Below are 23,927 nucleotides of genomic sequence, written 5' to 3'. Positions count from 1 at the left end.
TCCTGTAGTTCCGCTCAATAATCCCATTCCCGCTTGATACGTAGGCACATCGGAACCGCAGATGTACTCCCCAGCCATCGGCAAACTTTCTGAATTGTTCACTGGTGAAAGCAGTGCCGTTATCAGTTAGTATCTCTGTTGGGGGGCCACGTTCAAGGAAGATGCTGTTTAGTTGATGGATGACTGCTGCCATATCTTGCCGGCGGAGCGGCTGCCATATCGCAAACCTAGATGGGCCGCAGTCAATGAGCGCTAAGTAATCCTTGCCCTTGTGGTGAGTAACCTCTATCGCCAGCCGGCTCCAGTGGCTCTTTACGTCCAGTTTTCCTTTTTCCCAGCGAACGGACGCCGGGTTGATGGATTGCCAAGCCACACAGCTCTCAACCTAACGTCTGCTTTTTGTATTTCAGGGTTATCCAACTTAGCAAAATATAAGGTTCGCTTGATCCCTAAATGTCCACTTTGGTGGTGGACTTCCTTGATTCGATCAAACTGAGTAGGCCGGTTGTATGGGTTCGATGGTTCTTCTAGTCGCGTCAATCCATCTGCGGGGAACTCTTGTTAAACAATCGGCCTTGTTCAGGCTGGATCTGACCAGGGAGATTTCCATTGACAGCGCATATTCTTCTTTGATCCTCATGATGGTATCGAGCCACCGTCGGATGAGCATCTTGCTCGTAGCTTTAGTTCGTATTCTGGCATTCCCGGTAAGGGTGTCTGAAATCCACTTGTGGACGCAGGCAGAATCTGTAAACAGCTGCAGGGTAGTCGACTTCAGAGGATCACCAAGTTTATCCCCTTGATGACGGCATCAAGCTCTGCCAGGTTTATATGCTGGGAGTCCCGTTCTGGGCGTAACCAGCAGGCATCTTCCACCACGGCCCCATCATGGACTATTGATACGCCCGTGGCCAGAGAGCTCGCATCCATCCACACACACTCAGGTCCTGGCTGTTGACGCACCATCTGCCCCGTGCAGAGTTCTCCTTGCGCACTCTGGTGAGAACTTCCTTCAACTTTGTGTTGAGAGGGGTGTCGTGTACCACATCGTCCCATCCAGTGGTGACCTCAGACGCTCTCCTCTTTATGAACGCTAACGCAACACGAAGCCAGCCGCCCACGGGGAGGTGTCCAACCAATTTTCCGCACCAAGAAAATGTTTCTTCGCGTGACATCGCGGGGCATGTCTGGGACTTCATTTCCCCGTTTCCAATGCAGGATGCTGTCTTCTCCCTGGGCCTGTAAACCAAGCACACGTATGCCATCCTATAGTCTCTCTGGCTCCTTACTGAGAAGTCCCAAGTTCGGAGATGCTCCGCTACATGCGTCGTGGATACAACCCCTTCATTCACGTACACGTCATCAATATATGCAGATGTTGCTTGCCTTATGCGCTCATCCTGAGTCGGAATAGCGTCAACAATCGTTTGCATAATTGATGGCGCCACGTTGAGTCCGAACCCCATACGGGTTAAGCAGTACCTCTTCCACTTAACCAGAAATGTCTGATAAGGCCATAGTGACTGGTGTACATGCACTTAGTTGAAGGTATGCCTTCCGAAGATCAAGCACGCAAAGAGTTTTAATCGTTGGCTTGAGTTTTGCTTTTTTAAATGTATTTGTTTTTTGTTTTAATGCGTTTTAGGGAATCATCTGTTTGGTGTATGTATGCATGTGTTATATCAATTTAAAGTTGTGAAGGTAATCTAGTCGGTGTTGTATTGTTGCAGTGTTTCGTGGAATAGATATTCATGTTTATATGCTGTATGAGTTGCGTTTACTGGGATGTTTGTGTTTTGTATTTTGGTTTTCCTTTTGCTGGATGGCCTTCTCTGGCGGTTTTCTTGGTTGAAGTGATGTGCGAGCTATTCTATTGATGTGTGTACATGCTTAGAAGTTGTCATGTGTATTTAGTGAGTTGATTTGCATTGCATCGACAAACGGATTTGTCTTAGCATTGCCATTATTGTTGCTGCTGCTGCTGGTTTCTGGTTTATTCATGTAAATATGGAGGGATATGCGATATAACATATCATATTCAGTTAAATCCATAACAAGCGACACTTGAATGACTGGTTTATTTTATTGTTGCTACACAGTAATCATGTGATTAAACTTTGAGCAGACAAAAAATTGGGAGGCAAAAGAGTCACGAGAAACCATTAAAACTACCAGGTTATAAAAAAAATGAAAAAAAAATGGTAAATTTTTAGTTTACTGACCATTCGTCTTTTAATTTGTCGACTCCAGTTTTCAGGTATGCTGAGAACGAATATATTTTTTGTGCAAACGAGTAGTTATCTGTATTTGAAGACATTCAGTATCCAACATAATCACTATCGCTTCCACTTGTGGCCATCTTGTTTTCCAATAACGAAAAAACGCCAAATATACAACATGTAACTGGAATCCCCCTTTCCCCACCACCAGCATTGGCACAAAAAAGGTAAGGTATTGGAGAGGGAGAGAGAGGGAATTCCAAGAAATCTTAATTAAGACCGGGTTTAGAATAATATTTATGAAAACAAATTAAACTTTAGAAAAATGAACATTTTTTTTTTTTTGTGTATGTGTTTTACCGAAAAGTAAAACGTTTTATCTCTAAACGAACATGTAAATATATCTTTTTTTTTTTTGTCATAAAATAATTCTTTGTTTAATCATGAAAAGTGCGTGGTTTTTAAAAAATGAACTGATTGAGAAAAATATTTATTACTCTGAACTATTTTTATATACCTTGGTCGCTTTCATCAAAAATTAATGCAGCAGAAGAGACTTTTCTGTTTCACTTTGAATTGAGATATTCTCTCACCTCGGTTTTGCCCTTGGCAGAATGAAAGAAAACAATCAGAAATCACAACAGGCTCACCTTTAAATTCAACGTAAATTTTATTGAAGTAAAAAGATCCAAATTGCAAAAGATGTGTCATTTTTAGCTATCTGCCGAGCAGGGCTGGTAACACCCGAAAAGGGTAGTAGTTCATGCTTTATCTTTGCGGTTGCAGGATTCAGTAGTCGATGCTGTTCGAAGAATAGTTGCAACAGGGTGATGAGTTAAGTGATGCCTTCCAAGGATGGAAGCTGAGAGTCTGTTAGTCATCATGGAGTTCTCTGTGAAGAAGTGTCCGGATGAAGGTTAGGTCAAAATGTAGGCCTTAATTTTGTCTCTGAGCGACATTATAAGTAATGATGAAAGTCCATCAAATTGAAGAGCACAACAGTGAGATGAATATAATATTTTGCCCAACGTTAAGACAATAACGCGTCTCAATGAGACAAAGGGGTTTTGAGGCTACAGGCCTTGAGTGAGTTTTTGTGCATCCATTTCGACCTGTTTGTGTGAAAACTGGTGGGCTGAAAAGATAAATTTAGCACCAAGATTACCCTCGGCAGTTAGTAAGAGCAATCAATCTGATAGATTCAAACAAAATCCTGGGCAGTCAAACCGACCAATGAGGAGCCTGCTTATTTCTGCAGAATTTCTTACAGAATGAACAGATACCTTGACAGATACTGTTGCATGTAGTTTGACCGAATGCCAGGCCTCCTGGCCCACTCTTTGATATCTCGCCAGAAACGTTCTATATTTTGTGTATGTATAGTATGGTCTTCCCGGTCCACAAATGTTTTTGAATCGTTTACCATTTTATGTGTCTAGTGTTGGCTGAGATTATGATAGGCTTTTCAAGAGTCACTATAAATGATAGAACCTGGCAGAAAAAATTTCATGACTAGCAGGAGTAACATTTCCTCATTTCTTCGTTCATCTGGTCCTGTCAGTGCGAGCAAAAAACTAAGTTTCGAAACTCTATATTCCTCCAAAAAGCCAAATTTGATTGAGTTTTCTTTTGTTGTATTTTCTGCGAACAATCAACGTTTCGTCGATTTCCACCTCGATGCCTTCACCGCCTATCACGTTTTGGTGTTACAGCCAATGTTCACGCACCTTGCTACAGAACGTCCGCCAGTCAACAGTGTGTAGCAATACGCCAGAAACAAATAAATAACATTTCGGTTACATGCACATTTGCTGTATCCACCCACACAAATTATGTGGAAATAAAAGTAAGCTTTGTCTTTTCGGACATAAGACAGAACAATACCACCTGACAGGGTACCCACTTTCCGTCCAATAACGCTCGAAGAAAACATTTTTCTGAAATCTTTTTCTAACAGCCTTCGCTGGGAGCCAGCCAGAAGCATATAAGACACTGCATGCGAAATTCAAATCAGTTGAGTTGGTTGTGTTCAGTTCAGGTCAGGATGCAATACCATGAATGAGCAACTCACTGTTTGACTCCGTCTCGTTGACGTAAAATCACTAACCTGACTTTGCATGTTTTGCCTCTTTCTTTGCCTGTCGTTCCAGCAACATGGTGCAAAAACACACAAATCGTCTAAAAGGAACTAAAATATGTTTTTGCCGCTCAGCATTACTAGTTTTTTGAGCCAAGCAGAATTACTATTTGGACAATTGACTCGGACATCTTTGCATGGAAATGATTTACCCTTAATTGGATGGGATTTATTCTAGGAAGAAATTTTAATTCCTTTTGCTTCTATTTCTTTAAAGGACATTATTTCTTCGAGTCCAGAAAAATTTTCTCATTTAATTCCAAGATCAAACTCTAACATGTTTTCTCCTGTGCGATGACAGAGCACAAATGCACACATAAAAAAATTGTTTTCTTCAATAAATTTCTATATTAAATGTTAAGTGGTTTTAATATTGCTAATTACTGATTTTTTTTTTTTTTTTGTTAAGGGTTGGGAGATGTTTACCTATACTCACACCACGGCTGTGATACCAAGCATCAGTGAATATCGACGAATTCCTTCAAGTGATAGAAATTTGTAAATTTTGTGATCCCATAGGTGGTTAAGAAAATGGTTAATAAATATTATCTTCCAGCATTCCATCCTGTCTTGCTCCAGGAATGTTCCCTTCGCGTCACTGACAATGAAAAAGCAGTATTTCCTTTTGTTTCCTTTTCGTCTCCACAGGTTTTGCATCACCACCTGCATTTTTCCTCCCTATAAGAACATGTTTCTTTACAGTTGGGGTAGATGACATTAGTGGGTAAGACCACGGCCAGTGGTTTGGTGGTGGCCGTAACAGCAAAGACGTCACATTTTTTCCCTGTTCTTTTCCTCCTTCGCGGTACAGGTTCGAGCCTGTCTTCCTACTAACCACTTTTTTTTTTTTTTTTGCTCAACACACACCTCCAAACACCCGGGCAATGCCGGGCACCCATGCTAGTATATATATAAAAGTGAAATTGTGTCGGTGTGCGCGTACATTTCCCTTCCAAACTATTGTCAATTTTTAGTGTACAGACTTGAGATTTGACATAAGGAGTATTGAAATATGGGAAAATCTTTTTAATTGGTTTTCGGACAGAAATTTGGCTATCAAGGGGTCAAAGTTCAACGATTTGACCTTTGAAAAATCTACCAAACTCCTCCGCTAATTGTCTATCTAAACATTTGAAATTTTAGATGTAGGTTCTTTGGATATGGATGAAACTTTTTATCTTAATTTGAGCCCAAAACAATAAATTTTAAGGGGGCAAAATTAGGGTCAAAGTTTTTAAAAAAAAAATTGACCTCTCAGACAATTTTTGGTCTGAACATTTGAAATTTTACATAAAGTGTATTCAGACATAAGGCAAGCTTTTTAATCGGTTTTTGGCCGAAAATTTGGCTACCAAGGGGTCAAAGTTTAAAGATTTGATCTTTGTGGTTTCTAGCAAACTATTCAGCCAATTTTAGGTCTAAAACAGTTGAAATTTTACATAAAGGGTATTCAGACATGCAGCAAGCTTTTAAATCAGTTTTTGAGCGAAAATTTGGCTACCAAAAAGTTAAAGTTGAAAGAGTTGATCTTTGAAGACTCTACCAAACTCCTCTGACAATTTCGGGTCTAGACACTTGAAAATTTAGATGTAGGTTACCTGGATATGAGTCAAACTTTTGAATATATATATACATATGCACATAATGTTATGAACAGTGCATAGGGCCCGTGCAAAGCCGGGCTGAACAGCTAGTAAAAAAATAAAATTCACTTTTAGTGTACTCTGCTCTAGCCAGAATATTGAGCACTTTGGATTATCTGGCAACACCAAAAGGGACAGATGTTCTTATCCCAAGAGACACTGTTTAAAACATACCATCTCAATCTAGGATATTGAGCACTTTTAAAATTAAGGAGGCCTCCAGAGCACTATTGAAATCAAAATCTGCCTCCCACTCTTCTTTGTAGAGAAATAATAACAATAGTTAAGAGACAATAAAATAAATGCCAAGTTAATCTATTTTTGTCATTTTAAATGAACACCTTGAATGAATCTATTTTTTCTAAATTTTACATGTAGCCAATTGATGTAAGGAGTCAAAAACGTAGCAATGGGAAATGTTAGATGATGAGATTCCAATCCAGAAAACAAACCTCCCCCCTCCCCTTTATTAGAAACATCACTCCTGGAATGTGGCGACTAAAGGACAAAGTAAGGAGGAAGATTTATAGAAAAATGACAAAAATTGAATTTAAAATATTGAACTCTCCATTTGTCTGAATAGATTACTTTCTGAGTTTAGACTCCAGGTTCAGTAGCCACATATTCTTTCAAAATCAATTGTACAGTGTTGATTACAATGAGGTGCAGATTGCGTAACAAAGTGTATATATCATAGCAAAGTAGATTCATGATGCATAGATAACAAGCCAAAGGGACATCGCTTTTTCTTAACTGTGAATCTGACCCTATCTGATGCACAGCTTCCGTCAAAATTATCATTTCCAAAGAAGTTTTCTGGGTTTAAAAACATTACCATTACAAAGATAAAGAAAAGCAACAACAAAAAATAAAACTTGGTGGATAGAAACAAACAATTTTATTAGGAAAAGAAAAAGAGAAACTTAGAGCCAAAAAAAAGTTCACAAGCTGTCTGCTGCTACAATTTTGCTTTTAGCTACAGAGAAAGTCCTTTGTGTGGTAATAATTACAAAAGATAAAAAGAAAAACGAGTTGAAGGCCATTTTTTTTGTATATATTTTCTGTAAATAAAATTAATTTCAAACCATTGTGGCTATTTTAAGTGAGGTTGTTGGCAGAGTAAATATGGTATTGTGGTGAAAGTAATGAATACAATGAAGAAGAAAAAATGAAAGGAACAATGTTTGTATAAAAGTATTAAAATACATTTAGTCAGGAATATGGTAGACAGGAAGACCACAAATCAATGCCACTCTTTACTCTCTTAGGGCACAATGCCTAATTTGGAAACGTTTTTAAGCTTACACAAAATTTTCAGTATAGTGTCAAAGGAGAGATCTTTCTTAGTTGGGGCAATTTTTATTTTTCTCATTTAGAGAGCCCCTCTGAAGAGCTGGATGCTCCCACATTAAAAACCAACCTTGTGTTTAATTTTGCAAATGGGAATCTACAAAAATGGATATATTAATAATTCACACAAGTATTTCTTTCATATTTATCCAAATTGTTGGTCCTCTGACAAAAGGAGGGTGTACCTATAAATTCAACCTTGTCCGTTTGTTTGTCCGCACTTTTCTCAATAACTATGCCTTGGAATTTTAAGATTTTGCACAAACATTAAACATTATATGAATAAAAAAAAGTAACAGAACGAATTTTCCGGGAAAACTTTGGTTGTCTCTCCCCCCCCCCCTCCCCGGGGGTCTCTTTCAGGTTAAAATGCAAAAATTGACACTTTTGTGTTTATTAAAAATTGATGCCTTGGATTTTTATAAAATTTTCTGAAAAGTTGTAACTAACTGATTTCTATATAATTTTTGTCTGCACTTCGCGATAACTCTTGGGTGTGCCCCAGAGGCTCTTTTAGGTCTAATAAAAATACTCCATTTTTCGGACTATTTTACCATATTTGTCCAAAATTTTCTGTGTATGTCTATTTAGCAGTTTTGCATGGTGCTGAACTGGAATTTAAATGTTAAGGCCTTGGGTACTTTTGGGGTGCGTGTGTGTGTGGGGGGGGAATGATATTTAGTCATTTCTTTTTTTGCATGGTGAAGATCTGAAATTTATGTTAAGGTCTAAAACTGCACCGTTTATTCATTTTCACCAGGATTTGACATTTGGGACTAAATGTGGGTGGGTAGGGGCAAATGCTGAACTTAGTCATTTTTTTATGCCTCGTTCACTGTGCACTCACAGGGGACCATGCATGCTTCACTTGTTAATAAATTGAATTTACAATTGATAATTTGTTCAATGATTTCATGTTTAAGCTTTAATCAGTCATGAAAAATTATTTACGACACTTTAAACACAAAATTGTAGAGACTTACAAATATAAAAGCAGAAAAAATCTATGAAGTGTTCATTTTACTATTGTACTTTAAAAAGTAATAATCACTTTCTATCTCTCTCTTCATTTAATGTTACTTTTCCTTTGTTCAGGAATCAAACATATTTTTTTTATCTTTTCCAAACTCTCTCTCTCTCTCCAACTGTCATGGCTGAGCAAGTCAACACTCTCCAAACTCCACTCTGTATGGTTTTATCTAATCATTTACCTTAGTCTTCCTTGGCCAGCCAACCTTCTTGCAATTCAAGACATCCATGCTTCAATGGTTTTCCCAAATGGATGAGCACTCCACATGACCGTACTAGTGTACTAGAGGCCCAGCAGAAGACAGGTATGTCGTTAAGTATATGTTGCTATATGCACCCACTCTCAGAGACAGACAGCACAACTGTTAAAACACACTTAGAGACTAGATGATCATGGCCCGTAAAAGAGTTAAGAAAGAGTTCAATAAATAAGAGTAAATACACAAACAGATAATTAGCAAAAATACCATTTCATAATATAACACAAGTGTTGTCTTAAGTTAAGGAAACAGAAGTCTTACTACGTGTATGTGTTGGGTAAGGTCGCGCGATAAAGAAAGAGGATGGTGCCTGTGGTTTTATAAGCTGTGGTCTCACAAAATCTCACCACACACATACAGATGGGGAAGATAGGCTGCTTTTGAGAAGTAGGATTGTGACCTTTTACGATTGTTGGATTTCTAGCCACAAGTGTTGGGGGACCGCTGTTACTACTTCTCATGAGTTGATCAACCAAAGAAGCTATTTCGGCCTATGGCTACCGGCCTGAATAATATGATAAAGCCATTCAGTGGCAAAGACAATGTGGTGTTTTAGCTAAAGAAAGTGTACATAGTGGCGAAGCTCGAAAAGCTAGGTGATGTTGCACAGTTATACCATTATTCCTGGAGGGGGATGCACTAGCCTATACTTGGAGCTAAATGAGCAGAAACAAGATGATGCTGACACAATTGAAGTCAGATTGGTCCAGGCATTTGCTGAGGGGACGTTTGAAGTGTTCACCAGATTAAAAAAGATGAGGTGGACAGGGGAATCCACCAATGTTTACACTAATGAGATTGGTGGAGCTATCAGGAACTAGGAGGCAGGCAGCAAGCACATGGTCAAGATGGCATTTGTCTCTGTGTTTCAGAAGGAGATTTCCAAGAGGTTGCAGCAGGTCACATGTGTCGAGACCTTGGAGGTGAGCGAGCTGCTCTCAATTTGCAAAATATTAGTGAGCACCCAACCCTTTGGGTCCGTAGGAACGGCGGCAACAGCGCGGAAGGATGTAAGCAGAAGTTGGCTGAGATCACGAGATACATGTTTCGAACATGAGGGCCCTCAGTTGCAGAGAGACTTCAGGAAATTCCACGAAAAGATGGTGTACCACAGGTGTAACGGGAGTGGTCACATGGCAGTGAACTGCACGAGTTCAAGAAACTGGAAAGGGAGAGCCGAAGTGCCAGTGGCTGCCCCGTCTCTGGAATAATGGCGTACTCGCAGCAGATGTCCAAGCAAGAAATTTTGTGGAAGGATAAACAGTCATGGCCCTGATCGACACTGGCTGTACAACTACTATGGTGCACACAAACCTGGTCAGAGGATGGAATGGGTAAAGTGAAGTAGTGGTATTTGATGGGTCAAGAGTGAAGTGTCAAGGGAGGAGGACCATCACAATTAAAATTGAGGATCACCAGATGAGGTTTCATGTGGTTGTTATCAACCAACTGGTGCCTGGCGTCCAAGTGATTGTTGGCATGGACTTAATATGCCAACTTGGAAGTGTCACAGTCAGCAACATTTCCTCCTGTATCAGAAAACACACTATGTGATATACAAATATCTGTATGTGATGTTGCCAAGGTAATCAAAAACCTTGATTCCAGTAAAGCAACCAGCCCTGACGGTATTCCAATTATAGTACTCAAAAAACTTAAACCAGAACTAGCACCCATACTTACAAAACTGTTTAAACGTTGTCTTAAGGAAAATAGCTTCCCATCAACCTGGAAAATCTCATCAGTATGCCCTGTATTTAAGAATTCAGGTGATCGTTCATCCCCCTCTCAGTACAGGCCAATAAGTCTCCTGTGCGTCCTGAGTAAGTTGCTGGAATCTGTGTTAAATAGAGAAGTAATCAACCATCTCGGCAAAAATAACCTTCTTAGTGACACACAATATGGTTTCTGTTCTGCTAGATCTACAGCAGATGTGCTTACAGTTATATCTCATAGGATTAGCGAATATCTCGACAGAGGCAATCTTTCTAGGGCAATTGCTCTTTATATATCAAAGGCCTTTGATAGTGTATGACATAAAGGTTTACTTCACAAGATCTCCAGCTATGGTATAGCTGGAAATGTCTTCTCAATTATTAAATCATTTCTCTCTGATAGGTTCATAAGAGTAGTAGTTGATGGGCAAAAATAAGAAGCTCACAGTATTAATGCTGGAGTCCATTCTGGGCCCAACTCTTTTCCTGATCTACATTAATGATCTTCCAAATCACATCCTTACATCATTCGTAGACATTTTTGCTGACGACACTACCATCTATGGTAGCACATCTAAGACAGTAAACGACCAAGTTCTCTCCGATTCTCTCTCCAGGACCGATATCAAATCCATAAACGCTGGAGAGAAATCAGTCTATAGAGGAACAGCGATGGCAAAAAGACACTTACGGAATGAAAGGGAATACAATCTAAAAAGTCACCCACTTCAGGAACGGAAAATTGGGGAAACAGTGCAGGTTCAAAACCAAGTTGGTCCACACCTGCGCCGATGGGCAAAGATGGGGAGGATGGTGGAAACACTGGGTAACCGGCAGTATAATGTATGCCTTGATGGGTGTAACCGGGTAACCCATCGCAATCACAGATTCCTCCGAAAAATAAATCCTGTGGTAGATGCTCCTTGTCACTCGATACGTGAGGAGCCACCAGGAATGTTGAATACCATAGATAACTTAACAGGGCCTGAAATACTGGGACACCGGTTCCCCATGTGTATGGATCAACACCAGCCCGAAACATCCAACACTCTGCCTGAACAGATGGAGATGGATGACACAGCATCCCCTGGGACGATGGAGGTTGAGGAAGACCAACCGGTGCATCGTAGCAGAAGGGCGACGTGACAATCCAGGAAACTATCCCCACAGATATGGGGCACATAGCACGATTACTCCAGAGCCTCAAAACATTGGACCACAACGCAGGTATCTTGGCGCTCCAGAAGGGAGAGGGCATGTAGAGGTGGAATTGGACCCAAGATGCTCAGTTACAAGACCTGAGTGGTTTTGGCATCACACCCCCATAGAAGTAGACTCGCCCGCTTACATGAGAGGCAAGAGCGAGCTACTTAAACAAGACATTCACGGCAATGGGTGTGCTAAAAATATACGTTGTCTTGCCGACAATGATCGACTGTGACCCTGAACACTTTGCCCTATGAAGAAGGCTGCAAGGTAAAACGGCCAGTGAAATAGCAGCAGCCCTCGACATGGTGTTTCTGGAGTGAGGTTCAGTGAAAGAGCTGCTAACCGACAACAGTACCGCATTTAGATCAGTAGCAGTGGTGGATGTACTGGAGAAATGGAACATCCGTCAATTCTTCAGAGCATCCTATAGACCCAGTCGCGACAGGATTATGGAAAGAAACCACCAGACAAAGGCAGTGGCCGAGAGAAGGAGCACCTTGCTCGAGCCAGCTGTCAATTGGTACAATATGTCACCTAGATCGAGACGAGTGCAAGAGACAGTTCCACAGCTGTCGATATTCATGTACTCCTGGAGGCATTCCAGGATTCTTCCAGCAAGCAGGGGGACAGAGGCCACAGAGACCATAAAACTTGGGGATGAAGTATGGGTGAAGTTGGATATCGGGCCAGTTGAAAGTGAAGCAGTGGAAAGTGATGAAGGTGGTGAGACACCTGAGAGGCTGAGTAAGGAAAGATGGATGAGGGAGGATGAAATGTGATCTAGAGATCAGGGGGGCATGTTGTCTTAAGTTAAGGAAACAGAAGTCTTACCACGTGTGTTTGTCGGGCGAGGTCGGACGATAAAGATAGAGATTAAAGATGGTGCCAGTGATTTTATAAGCTGTGGTCTCACAAAATCTCACCATACACATGCAAATGAGGAAGATAGGGTGTATAAAAGCAGCCTGATTTGAGAAGTAGGATTGTGACCTTTTGACAATTGTTGAATTTCTAGCCACGTGTTTGAAGGACCGCTGTTATGACTTCTCACGAGTTAATCAACCAAAGAAGATAACCAATACTTCCTAAGGATAGCATCTATGCTGGGTAAATGTAGTGTTTTCAGTAAATCGTCCCAATAAATAAATGCGTTATGTTTGGTCCAACTTCATATTGTAGATTTGTCTAATCATGGATATGTAATTGCGCTGCAGTTGGGTGAGAGATGACTGGGTGAGGGCCTCGCGCTTGCTGTGATATAACATGGCACTCCTGATGCAGCGGCTGTACAACTTATTCTGAATGTAGACGGGGGACAACTTGTGATGTTATCAGAAGCAACGGTTTTCAAAATTTTACCCATGCCTTTGTGTTTGTATTGAGTTCACAGCCAGTAATTCAATTAAAATTAAAGGTTTTAACATTTTCAACTAGAGGGATTAATATTTCACTAGGAACCCCCCAAAACAAATTGAAAGAGATTACTCCCCTATACTAAACATACATACTCTCTGACACTACTTCAAATCAATAAGAAAAAGAACATACTGCTATACTATAGTAGTATACAGTTAAAAGTATAGTGAAAATTAAATGTTCAACTGACATGGCAGCTAAAGTCATTGGCTTAGAAAAGTGTTCATTTTGTAGAGTGCAGACCCCAGTAGGTCTAAAACAATTTAAATGTGATCCAATTTTTCAAATAGACATAGTTTTCATTATTTAAATATGGTTTCAATGGCTTTAAAATTGGGTAAATGCAAATTTTATTGGCAGCTGTTTCATGTTTTATGAGAAGCAAAATATATATGATATATATATATATATATATATATATATATATATAATTATTTTTTTACTATAATAATTAAATACCTACAGACACTAGTGTTTCATCCTTTCGGGATTCTTCAGTGCAGGGTGTCACGATTACTACCAGTCGAACGATTCGAACCCCGCGACACGAGACATCTCTGGCTTGATTAGCGGAGGCCGTATCCATTCGGCTACCATTAATCGTGTGAAATAGCGTTGAATTTTAAACATTTTAATTTAAATGTTCATTACGTCAGACAGACAGTGATCAAATCGTTATACGATGATCTACGCATAAGAGCTAAATTGACCGACTTTTAATTCAACAGAAATATATATATATATGAACTCCCCATCTCCTACACAATAATTTTTTTCATAGACTAAAACAGGTTGTCAGTATTTGTGGATTCTTGAGAGCTATTTTATCACCCATGGACTCCATATATGCATATTAGTTTTTTTAATCAAATATGTTTCTAGGTATGTTAAACAAATCGATTTTATTATATTCATAACATAAAATCTATATATCTAGTAGTCTATCAAAGTTTGATGTCGGTTCTCAGTTAGCCAGAGATAATGGTGCTTGGAATCAGCTTTATCTTTGCTCATCAGGTGTCCGATGGTTAAGGACAATTTTCAATTTAGTCTATTAGTCGCAAATGCTAGAGATATCTGCACCCCCCCCTTTTTTTTTTTTTTTTTTTTTTGCACTAGCACAAAAACGCTCTACATAGTCCTTCAAACTCCTGCAACAAGTTTCATGCAGGCTTGGTCTTTCAGTTTTTGTGGTGAGATTTTTTTTTTTTTTTTTTTTTCCAAGTAGACCGGATGTCTTTTTCTTTTTAGGGGAAGAACTGGCTTATCTGATGTTTAATACTTGCGATGTGGAATAATTATGCAAAACAAATGAGATTTTTTTTTTGTCTTGTAGAATATTTTGCATTTGAATCCTGTTGTGAAACCATTTGCTAATGTAAAAGCAACAACGGAAACCAAAACGGAGAAACAGCTTTGGAAGAGAACCGCAGGCAAAAATTGTTCAGTGAGTATTTTGCTTTCTTTCTGTTTTATTAAGTGCTTGCTCTAAATTGTATCTGTTCTTGTTGCGAATGTCTTAGGAGGAACCGGATTGGAGCTCAGTCGAGCATCTTACGTGCAAATAATGTTAAATAGAGAAACTTAGAAGTCACATACTTTTTTGGTTGATTTCCGCTTAGTAACACTGACATAGCCCCCCCCCCTTTTATTTTATTTTTAGGAGCTGGATTTCCCCGTATTAAAAAATCGACCTTGCCCTCGTGGGGAGGCAAGTAAATAGGAATAATGACATAACCAGTTACACAGATAATCTTTTTTATACATAAAATGAAGGTGCATAAAAATAACTCCATTTAAAAAAAAAAAAAAAAAAAAAAAAAAGCTGCCAAGTTGTACAGTAATATTATTTTTAAGTTCTTTTCATTATTATTCTTAAACTGTGACTTATTCACACCTGATCTTTATGCATAAGATGGCTATGGATCACATAACTCCAGAAAAATGAAAATATCACATTTTCTTGACCCTTTAATATCAGTGCTGTTGCTTTTAACTGAACAATTTCTTTTTTTTCTAGATACTTATAGCAAACAGTTGTATGTACTCAATGTAGTCGAGGATATATTTATGCCATTTAAGTTTAAATTTTTAAAAATATAAAATATGTAAGTCAAGAGATGGACAAAAGTTCAAAGTGTAAGGGACATAATTCATATTCTTACCGTAAGTAAAAAAAAAAAAATAGGAATTGTCTTCCTTACATTTTGATCTTTTTAAGTCATTTAAAATTCTCTCTATAATAAACCTTGGAATAATTATTTTTGGAAAGAAACTAAAGAGAATTACTCTTAGTCTAAAGCACATGCAGCAACCTAAAAATGAATTTGCTAGTCAGAATCAAATATCATTTTTTTTAGATTTACTGCTATCTAGGTTTAATATGTAAAATCTGACAACATAACTTAACATATGAAATTTTATAACTAATCTTAAAATACTTTAACTTATGAATCGAGTCTCCTTAACTATGAAATAATTCTGGCTATTGTCAGGAGAAACCATGTCTAAACATCTATCTAGTAGTTTCTCGCATTACATTGTGTTCTCATTAAAACTCTGATAACTGATTATGATTTCAAATTCTTTTGACATAGTTACAAATTTGACATCGACCTTCGTATATGGGAGTATAACAGATCCTGAGATCAAACTCTGTTAATCGCTATCTACACTTAATTCCGAAAGCATAATATCCAAAGTAATATGTATAGAGTACATTCTTTCTTAATTCCATCAGATTTTATTAAAAAATCGTTTTTATTGGAGTTAATCCAAATTAATATTGTAATAACTATTGCTGCAAGTAGTAGTAGTAGTAGTGCTACTACTACTGCTTGAGTTCAGAGGTTAATTTCCGCCGTGGCGTGCTATGGAGGTTTGGGTAAGACACATGAGAATGCTAAGAATCAGTTCAATTTTTTTATCTCTGTAGAATCAACATGTCTTAATATTGGAAGATGTTGAAATAAGAAGTATGTCTGATATGTTTGAGTTATCGCAAAAGGACAGAACAATGTAGATTTGGTTTGCGGACACTTTCAGAAGTGGCTATGATTTTTTTACATGTGGCGGGGGAGGGTCACCATTTATCAAGGCCCAGAGATCACTTGAGGATAAGGGTGAATGGGCATACATTAGTCATTTTAGCGTACTAAACATTAGTGGGAATTTTGTTACTTGGATTACTTAGGGAGATGGTTCAGTAAGAACTTGTTTACGTTGAACTTGAAGACAATCAGATTGTAGTCAGCTGGAAAGCAGGCAAAAGGAATAGTTCCACAGGCGAACAGTTCTAAGAAAGAAGCCCTGTTCATGGAATCTACATTTAGGTGTAGGCACAGATAAAGAGTGTGGGAAATTGTTGATAGTGTTGAGTGTTTTTTGTGAAACTCTGGTGAGGGGGGACCATAGATCGGAGTTCAGATGAACACCTGCAATGAAAATAAGGATATCGCAGGGACATGCTCGCTACTTCTCTTCTGTGGGAAAGGGGTTGCAGGGAAGAGAAAAGGGCATCCCCCACTAAGCTATGAAGTCTATTTTGAACTCAGGACAGGATAAGCTACTTCTAGCAGCTCTTGCCCAGATGTGGCAACAGTATTCCATCGTTGGCCGAACCTGGTTTTTATATAGGTAAAGAATTGCATCAGGAGTGAGATATCTACTGGAATGGTAGAAGGATCTGACCATTTTTCCAGCGACTTTGGCAATGGATTTTATGTACATGTTCAATTTCAGATCGGGAGTAAAGGTCAAGCCCAGAAGCTTGACAAAACATGAAGCCTTCCCAAGACGAGAGCCATTCATTTCAATTGATAGCAGCTGGGCAAAAGTGTTAATGATGTAAAGATAGAAGCTTGGTTTTAGATGCATTAAAATTAACCAGCCACTTTTTCCCCATTGTACCACATGCTCAAGATCAGAGGAGAGGGTCGTTTATGGTCTTCGAAGTGCTACCATAGATGGTAATGTTGTCAGCATAAATGTTTACGAATGATCTCAGGATGTTGTTTGGAAGATCATTGATGTAGATCAGGAAGAAAGTTGGACCCAGGATGGACCACTGAGGGACTCCAGCATTAATACTGAGAGCTTCTGATTTCTGCACATTAACAACTACTCTTAAGAACCTATCAGAGAGAAATGATTTCATAGTTGAAGACATTTCCATCTATACCATGACTGGAGATCTTGTGAAGTAGACCTTTATGCCATACCTTGTGAAAGGCCTTTGATATGTCAAGAGCAATTGCCCTGGAGAGGAAGCCTCGGTCGAGGGATTCGCCAATCCTATGAGATATAACTGTAAGCACATCTGCTGTAGATCTAGCAGAACGGAAACCATATTGCATGTCACTAAGGTTATTTTTGCTGAGATGGTTGACTACTTCTTTTATTTAGCACAGATTCCAGCAACTTACTCATGATGCATAGGAGACTTATTGATCTGTACTGAGAGGGAGATGAGGGATCACCTGACTTCTTAAATACTGGGCATACTGATGGGATTTTCCAACATTATAATTAATGATAATAGGAACAGTTTGACACAGTTCAAGGCAGATCGTGGCTTAGACCAAATTGAGAGCTTAGACAGATGAGCTGATGGCAACTGACGGACATGACCTTGACAGATCATTCATTAATTAATCATATAGAGAGTCAGAAATGTCACACACACTCAATGAATATGTATAGAAAGCTTTGATCTGTTTTCCTTTGGAGTTATTGATTTTATTTTATTTATTCTGCATGTAATTAACTGAACTCTTGAACTCCCCTGCCAATTCTAAATATATCTTATTATATTATCCTTGAGTGGCCTCTTGGCCTTGATAATGTGGTGATGCCTATGTAAAAAAAAAAAAATTAACCCCACTATAGGCAGCAATGTGACTGCGATATGTGGATGACACATTCATACTCTGGTTTCATCAGAAAGATGTTCAAACATTACTTGACCACTTTATCCATCCATGTATACAGTGCACCATAGAAAACAAATTATCATTCCTAGATGTGCTGATAATTCACAATGTTATTTGTATATCAAAAGTCAATTTTCACTAAACAGTATCTAGACTTCAACTTTCACCATCCATATAATGTAAAAGAAAGAATCGTCTGTTGCTTACATGGCCATACATATCAAGAGGTGAACAGTTTAAAAGAAATTCTCTACTGAAACAACTGTCCAGAGAGAGCATGACCTTAACTACCAGAAATTTGAACCAAACACTAAAGGACGCCACCAAAAAACTGACCAGTTTTTATAGATTACATAGAGGGTCTGTCTGAAAAAATTCAAAGAATATTTAATCCATATGGCATCAGGACAGTATTTATAAGTGATCTAATTCTCCAGAAACATCTTGTGAGAGTTGTGAGAACTCAATGGAAAGAGTTGTGACTATGTGGAAAATAAAGGCGAGACATGTCTTCCAGAAAAAGTAAAGTTTTCAATCTCTCCATGAATTATGGCTTTTCAGTGTTCTTCTAACACTGAAAAGCCATAATTCATGGAGAGATTGAAAAGTCTAGTATGGCTGATCACATATAGAAGGAAAAGGGATCCCATCTACCCTTATGGGATGAAGTAAAAATTATAGAAGAATAGTGGAGAGTAAGATGATTTAAAGAAACAGCACATACTACTAAGCAGACCTAGTATAGAATTTAACATCATTTGGGAACCATTAATTAAAAGTAACATGTATAGTGATAAAGTAGATAGTAATAGTGATTATTTACATCTAGAAACAATAAGTTTAAGGCTCCTAAAATTCATACTAAAGTTGCCCACAAGTACCTGTGGTACAGTAGAAATTCAATTGTAGCAGTTACACAATGGTGGTTGAAGGTTCAATTCTCTGTGCTAGTGATCCAAAAATACAATTGTGAATTAATTAAAACTTCTACCCAATCGTGGTTGATAGAATGAGGATATGCTACCCCATGGATTAAATGGTTCCATTTGAAATTCTGTATAGATTTCTGAGTTTGACAAGATACACCTGAAGGTTGAAGGTTACATCAACCAAAACTTTGTGCAAATAACACTCAAGATGAGAATGATTGTCCAAAGAAATCAAATAATATGAATAATCAATCCTCATCTTAAAAATTTTAGAACCATTATATAACCATTTCAATGTTTGTTTTTGTACATTTTTATTTAGATTTCATTATAATTTACATTTTTTATTTATATTTTAATCATTCTAATCTAGATTTTGTTTTTGCACAAAATATTTGCTTGCTTTTCTGACTGATCTTCTTGCAAGTAATATCTATAATGATAACTTTTATCCCTATAAAATAGTATCTTCCTCCTAGTGTTTGTGTGTAGACAATATTATTTACAACTACCCATTCACCAAAATATTTGACAAACATGCAAAAATTCTCACTTTTTACATAAGTCATGAAATGATACAAACGTTTAAATATTCATTATTTAATAATTAATACTTATAGATACTGAAAAAAATAAAGTAAAAAATGTAAGTTTAGATGTAGAAAGCATTATCTTGAAATGTATATAAACACCTTTTTTTGTAATCTGGTGGTCTAAATTAGTTGGAGGGTAAGTGTTAGTGAAAAGCGGGTAAATATATTTACAGTAGGTAAACATGCTAGTTGTTTATAGATCCAAGTGAAAAAATATCCAAAATATTTATGCGATTTCAAAATAAAAATAAGACAAAAATTCCCAGACAACATGTACATATGTATAGCTATCAATAAAATAAACTATATACATTTGAATCTTATTTATTTTAGTGAAGTTATGTTGAATCTAATAACTTTTATTCACGTGTGACTAACAAAGGAACGGTGTATGTTATTTTTCAGACTTGTGTATCGTACATCAATAACTTTGATGACATAAAACCAACAACCTTGAGTGAAAGGGGAGCATTGAAAGAAGCTACAAGGTAGGTAACCTCTTCCCCACCCCCAGATATAGAAAATCCTACGTAACCCGGACTATGGAGAAAGTGACAAGAGGGGCATTGTTTTACACCAAATCTCAAAGTAAACATTTTTTTTTTTTCTTTTCACTTATTTCTAATCTCTATAATTTTTTTTTATTTTTAACTTGAAATTGATTTTTGACATTTCTTTTTCTTTTTTTTTTTCTTTTTTTTTATATTAAAAAAAATATATATTTTTCGTCAAATTATATTAAAAGTTTGGCTTCTGTATAACATTAAACTATATTTGAGACCTCAATTTAAGAACTTTGGAGAGTGTGGATTTGGCTCTTAGTTGTCCATATTCCTCGGTCTGCTCTGAATCAAAGTAGAACTTGTGGATTGAATACAATTATTGTTATTTAAATTATGAATATTTAAAAATAAAATTGATTTTTTTCCTACAAAATTTTCAATTGATCCCTCCTCCTTTTTTTCTCAATTTTCTTTTCTGTTTTTGCTAGATGGAGCATCCTACTGGATGTCAGTCATTCATCCACTATTTCAGACTCCAACCAAGAGATTTGTGTTAGGATTTTAACCATCCTTTGAAGTAGAATTGTTTAGATCTGTTATACTTGGTTCATCTGATATGTTTACCAGGTAGTTTTTCAACTTGGTTTTGATGTGGCCAGTGTTTTCTATTATTGAAATGATTGAAATCTTCCTACAGTTCTAGTTTTTCATGTCATACTTACCTAACACAGCTTGAGTTGGTGTATTCTTACAAGTCAGGCATGTCCTTGACAATCAGTTCAACATTTGATTTTGTTAATCTCTGACTATATGGTAATCAGTTTGTCTAGCTTTCCAGGCTTTACCTTCCCTCAAAGAAGGGATTAGTTTATTGCTAATTGCCTGAGGTGATTCTATTAGAATGTTGACGAGAATGTTGCCTTTTTTGTAGATCTATGCACTAATCTTAATGTGCTAGCTTTTCAAAATAACGCCTGATCTTTTCTCTGCTGAAGGAGAGGTAAATAAATACATAATATTTTGGTATTTAGTTGTAGTTCTCTTCTCGCTCTCCACAATTTTGACACTTATGCTCATACGTGTTAGCTGCATGTTTTTGCTTATTTAAAATAGTGCCTATTAGTTTTTTTTGTTTTTTTTAATAGAGTAGTAAGGTATACAATCTTGTAAACTGTTTCTATGTTATTATATTCCTTTAAGTTGACAAAACTTGGAATTCATTTCAGGGTTTATATACCTGAATAGATCTATTCATATAGAAACAATTTACAAGATCATAGTGAATATGCATTATTTTTATGTATACTACATGGTGGAACAATAAATTTATTGCCTAAAGAAAGCAACACTGCAGCTTTGTTTTAAAACTTTTATTGAAAACATCAATTCAGGTACCTTAATTATGTAGTAGAGCTGACATATGTTCAATGTAGCAGCCTTCAGCCTCAATCACTGCCTCAATACGGGTCCGGAACTGAGAGTATGCAATTTCCACAAGTGCTGGTGGGAGCTCGACGGATGGCTGTGATCAGTCTGGCTTTGGTGTTGTGGGAGGTCATGTTGGTGATGTTCTCGACATATGACCAAATGAAGTAGTCCAGCAGGCTCATGTCGGGGGAGAAGGGGGGTGCAGTGAAAGAAGGGTACAGTCATAGCATCCATTCTGAAGCCAAGCCTGGGTCTCCTTGGACTTGTGGGCTGGTGCCGAGTTCTGATGCCACACCCAGGATCTGCCAGTGGTCACCTGATTGCACTAAGGGATCACCACACTCTTCAACACATCCAGGTACACTTTGGTGCAGGTACACTTTGGTGTTGACTTTCAAGCTGATTTCGAAGATGTGAGGTGGCATCATGTGGCCCTCACTTAAAATCACACCAAAGACATAACTGTGGCCAGAAACTTTGCTGAGTTGTACCCTCAAGTGTTGAACCATCCAGATTTGCATTTTGATGGTGCTGGCAATGGTCATGTTGTCATAACTTGGATCAGTAGAAAGCATGAGTTCTACAGCGGTGTATTTCCAATCTTGCTCGTTGACTCTTGTGTCACTTTCAGACATGATAGAAGGCGCCCATTGTTCTTGGGATTTGTGCACATCTGATCAACTAGTAGATGGTCTGCAACAAAAAAAGAAAACCAGTTTTCATCAAATGAAAATGGCATATCTTTTCTATGGCGACAATTTTATCATTCCACCCTGTAGTAAAAATGCATATTCTCACAAACGTTAATATCACTTAAAGGAATTTACCATTGATTCAACAGACATACAAAATCAAACACGCACTACCAGATCATCCAGCCTGAAGAGATACAACATTGCAGTGATGGGACAGGGGTTTGAACTTAGTTGACAGTGTGGGACCTATTAGATTGGCGATTATTTTTTGACACTGTCCAAGAGATACTCTTTCACAGCATCTCTTTCTCCTAACTCATACAAAATAAAACATGTACTACCTTAAGATACTGGCTTCTAACCTAAAATTCACCAAACATTTGTTTTCCTTTCCCATTGCAAAATTCAATCATGTTCTACAAAGCCAAGAATAAAACAATTTTCCTATACAAATGAAGCAAACCAAACACAATGAATAAATATTTCAAGATATAAAGAACTTAAAGCATAAAACCTTTTTCCTGAATTATCAATTTCGGCATTAAATAACCTGAAAACAAAACAATGTTATATGCATACAGCTGCACTTTCTGTTAGAATGCAGTCTTTAAAAGAAGAGTCCAATTTTTAAGGATCTTTAATTACCACAATCAAGACCAAAATCTGGTCTATGTTAAGAGTTAGGGAGATGGATGGATTGTTGGTTTAATAATGAAATATATTGTGAGGATTGAAAGCAAATGAAATGGATCAAATGTGAATGCATATGTGAATTGCTTATGACAAATATTTGGATGACAATGTTGTAATCTTCAGAGTAGCAGTCTCATGGTGATGTGTTCCACAGATTTGAAAGTTTATGGAAATTTTGTTTGATGTTAGGCAAACAAGAATATTCATTGCATTTGTGGTAAAGATCAGTTCTTATGAATGTCTTGCAAAGAGGAATCTGATTAGAGCTCAGTCGAGCACCTTCCATTTAAATAAAGATAAAGACTAGTAACGTACTGATTTCTGTGGACCTTCTTTCAACCAAGTACATTGCGTTCTATGTTTATCACAACAAAAAATTAGATTATTTTTATCTCATTTCTTCATTGGTCATTGGTGATCACTATCTGAACCCGTGTGGTGAACCAGGTCAACATCTTATCTTCTACAACATTCTCTCAGCTCTTATGGTTGATGTGCTTACATTTTTAAGATATACTGCTTAAATAATAGATCTGGCTCTTGTTTTTATAAACCATTTTCTTAAACATGATTTTAAATAGATCTAAATAAAATGGTTATATTTGTCATTAGCAAAATTGCTTTTTAGAACTAGTTTTATATCGATAAAAAAAAACCCAGAAAATTTCTGCTTTTGTTTAAATACTAGCAAGACTACATGGCATTGCCTGGGATCCCAGATAAGAACATAGTTTGAAAAAGAGTTACATCTTTTGGCGCTTGTCCATAATCCTTCTCTCTATAAAATTTCCAAAATAAATAAAAGTCTGTGTGATGTATATATCCATAATGGAAAGAAAATATCATACACCAAAAATCATGTAAAGAGCCTATCTTTTTTTCTTTTTAAACTTAGTCACCTTATTCTTTGAAAAAAGCTCTCTCCAATTGATTGACCCTCTTTTATTTTCTTTAGTTTATGCACGCCTGCCTCTATACAATAGATAGAAGAAAAGTAGTAAATAGTTAATTTTCTTTTTCCCTAAAAGACTACTAGTAAAAACGAAAGAAATATTTTCTGCCTTCCTCCTCCTCTATAAATTTAGTCCCTGATGACACGGTGAATGTTTATTATCCTCAAGTCCTGTTTGGGTCTTCATAAGTGATGACCACTTTAAAGGAAAAAAAAAAAAAAAAA

At 37.4% G+C, this 23,927-nt stretch overlaps 1 protein-coding gene across 1 annotated transcript in view; it reads left to right on the top strand.

Moving 5' to 3' along the window:
* Positions 1-23,927, top strand: part of LOC145295922 (dihydropyrimidine dehydrogenase [NADP(+)]-like) — a 119,581-nt gene that overhangs the window by 9,172 nt on the left and 86,482 nt on the right. Inside the window, exons 2-3 of the mRNA XM_080141737.1 lie at positions 14,315-14,425; positions 19,837-19,919. Of these exons, the coding sequence (XP_079997863.1) occupies positions 14,315-14,425; positions 19,837-19,919 (194 nt within the window). The remainder of the gene's footprint in view (positions 1-14,314; positions 14,426-19,836; positions 19,920-23,927) is intronic.

Source organism: Euprymna scolopes, chromosome 16, assembly GCF_053919585.1.
Source record: "Euprymna scolopes isolate OS-2025 chromosome 16, ASM5391958v1, whole genome shotgun sequence".
In the NCBI taxonomy this organism is placed as follows: Eukaryota; Metazoa; Mollusca; class Cephalopoda; order Sepiida; family Sepiolidae; genus Euprymna; species Euprymna scolopes.
The sequence above is the reverse complement of the archived record's forward strand: the minus strand, read 5'-3'. Positions and strand labels throughout refer to the sequence as shown.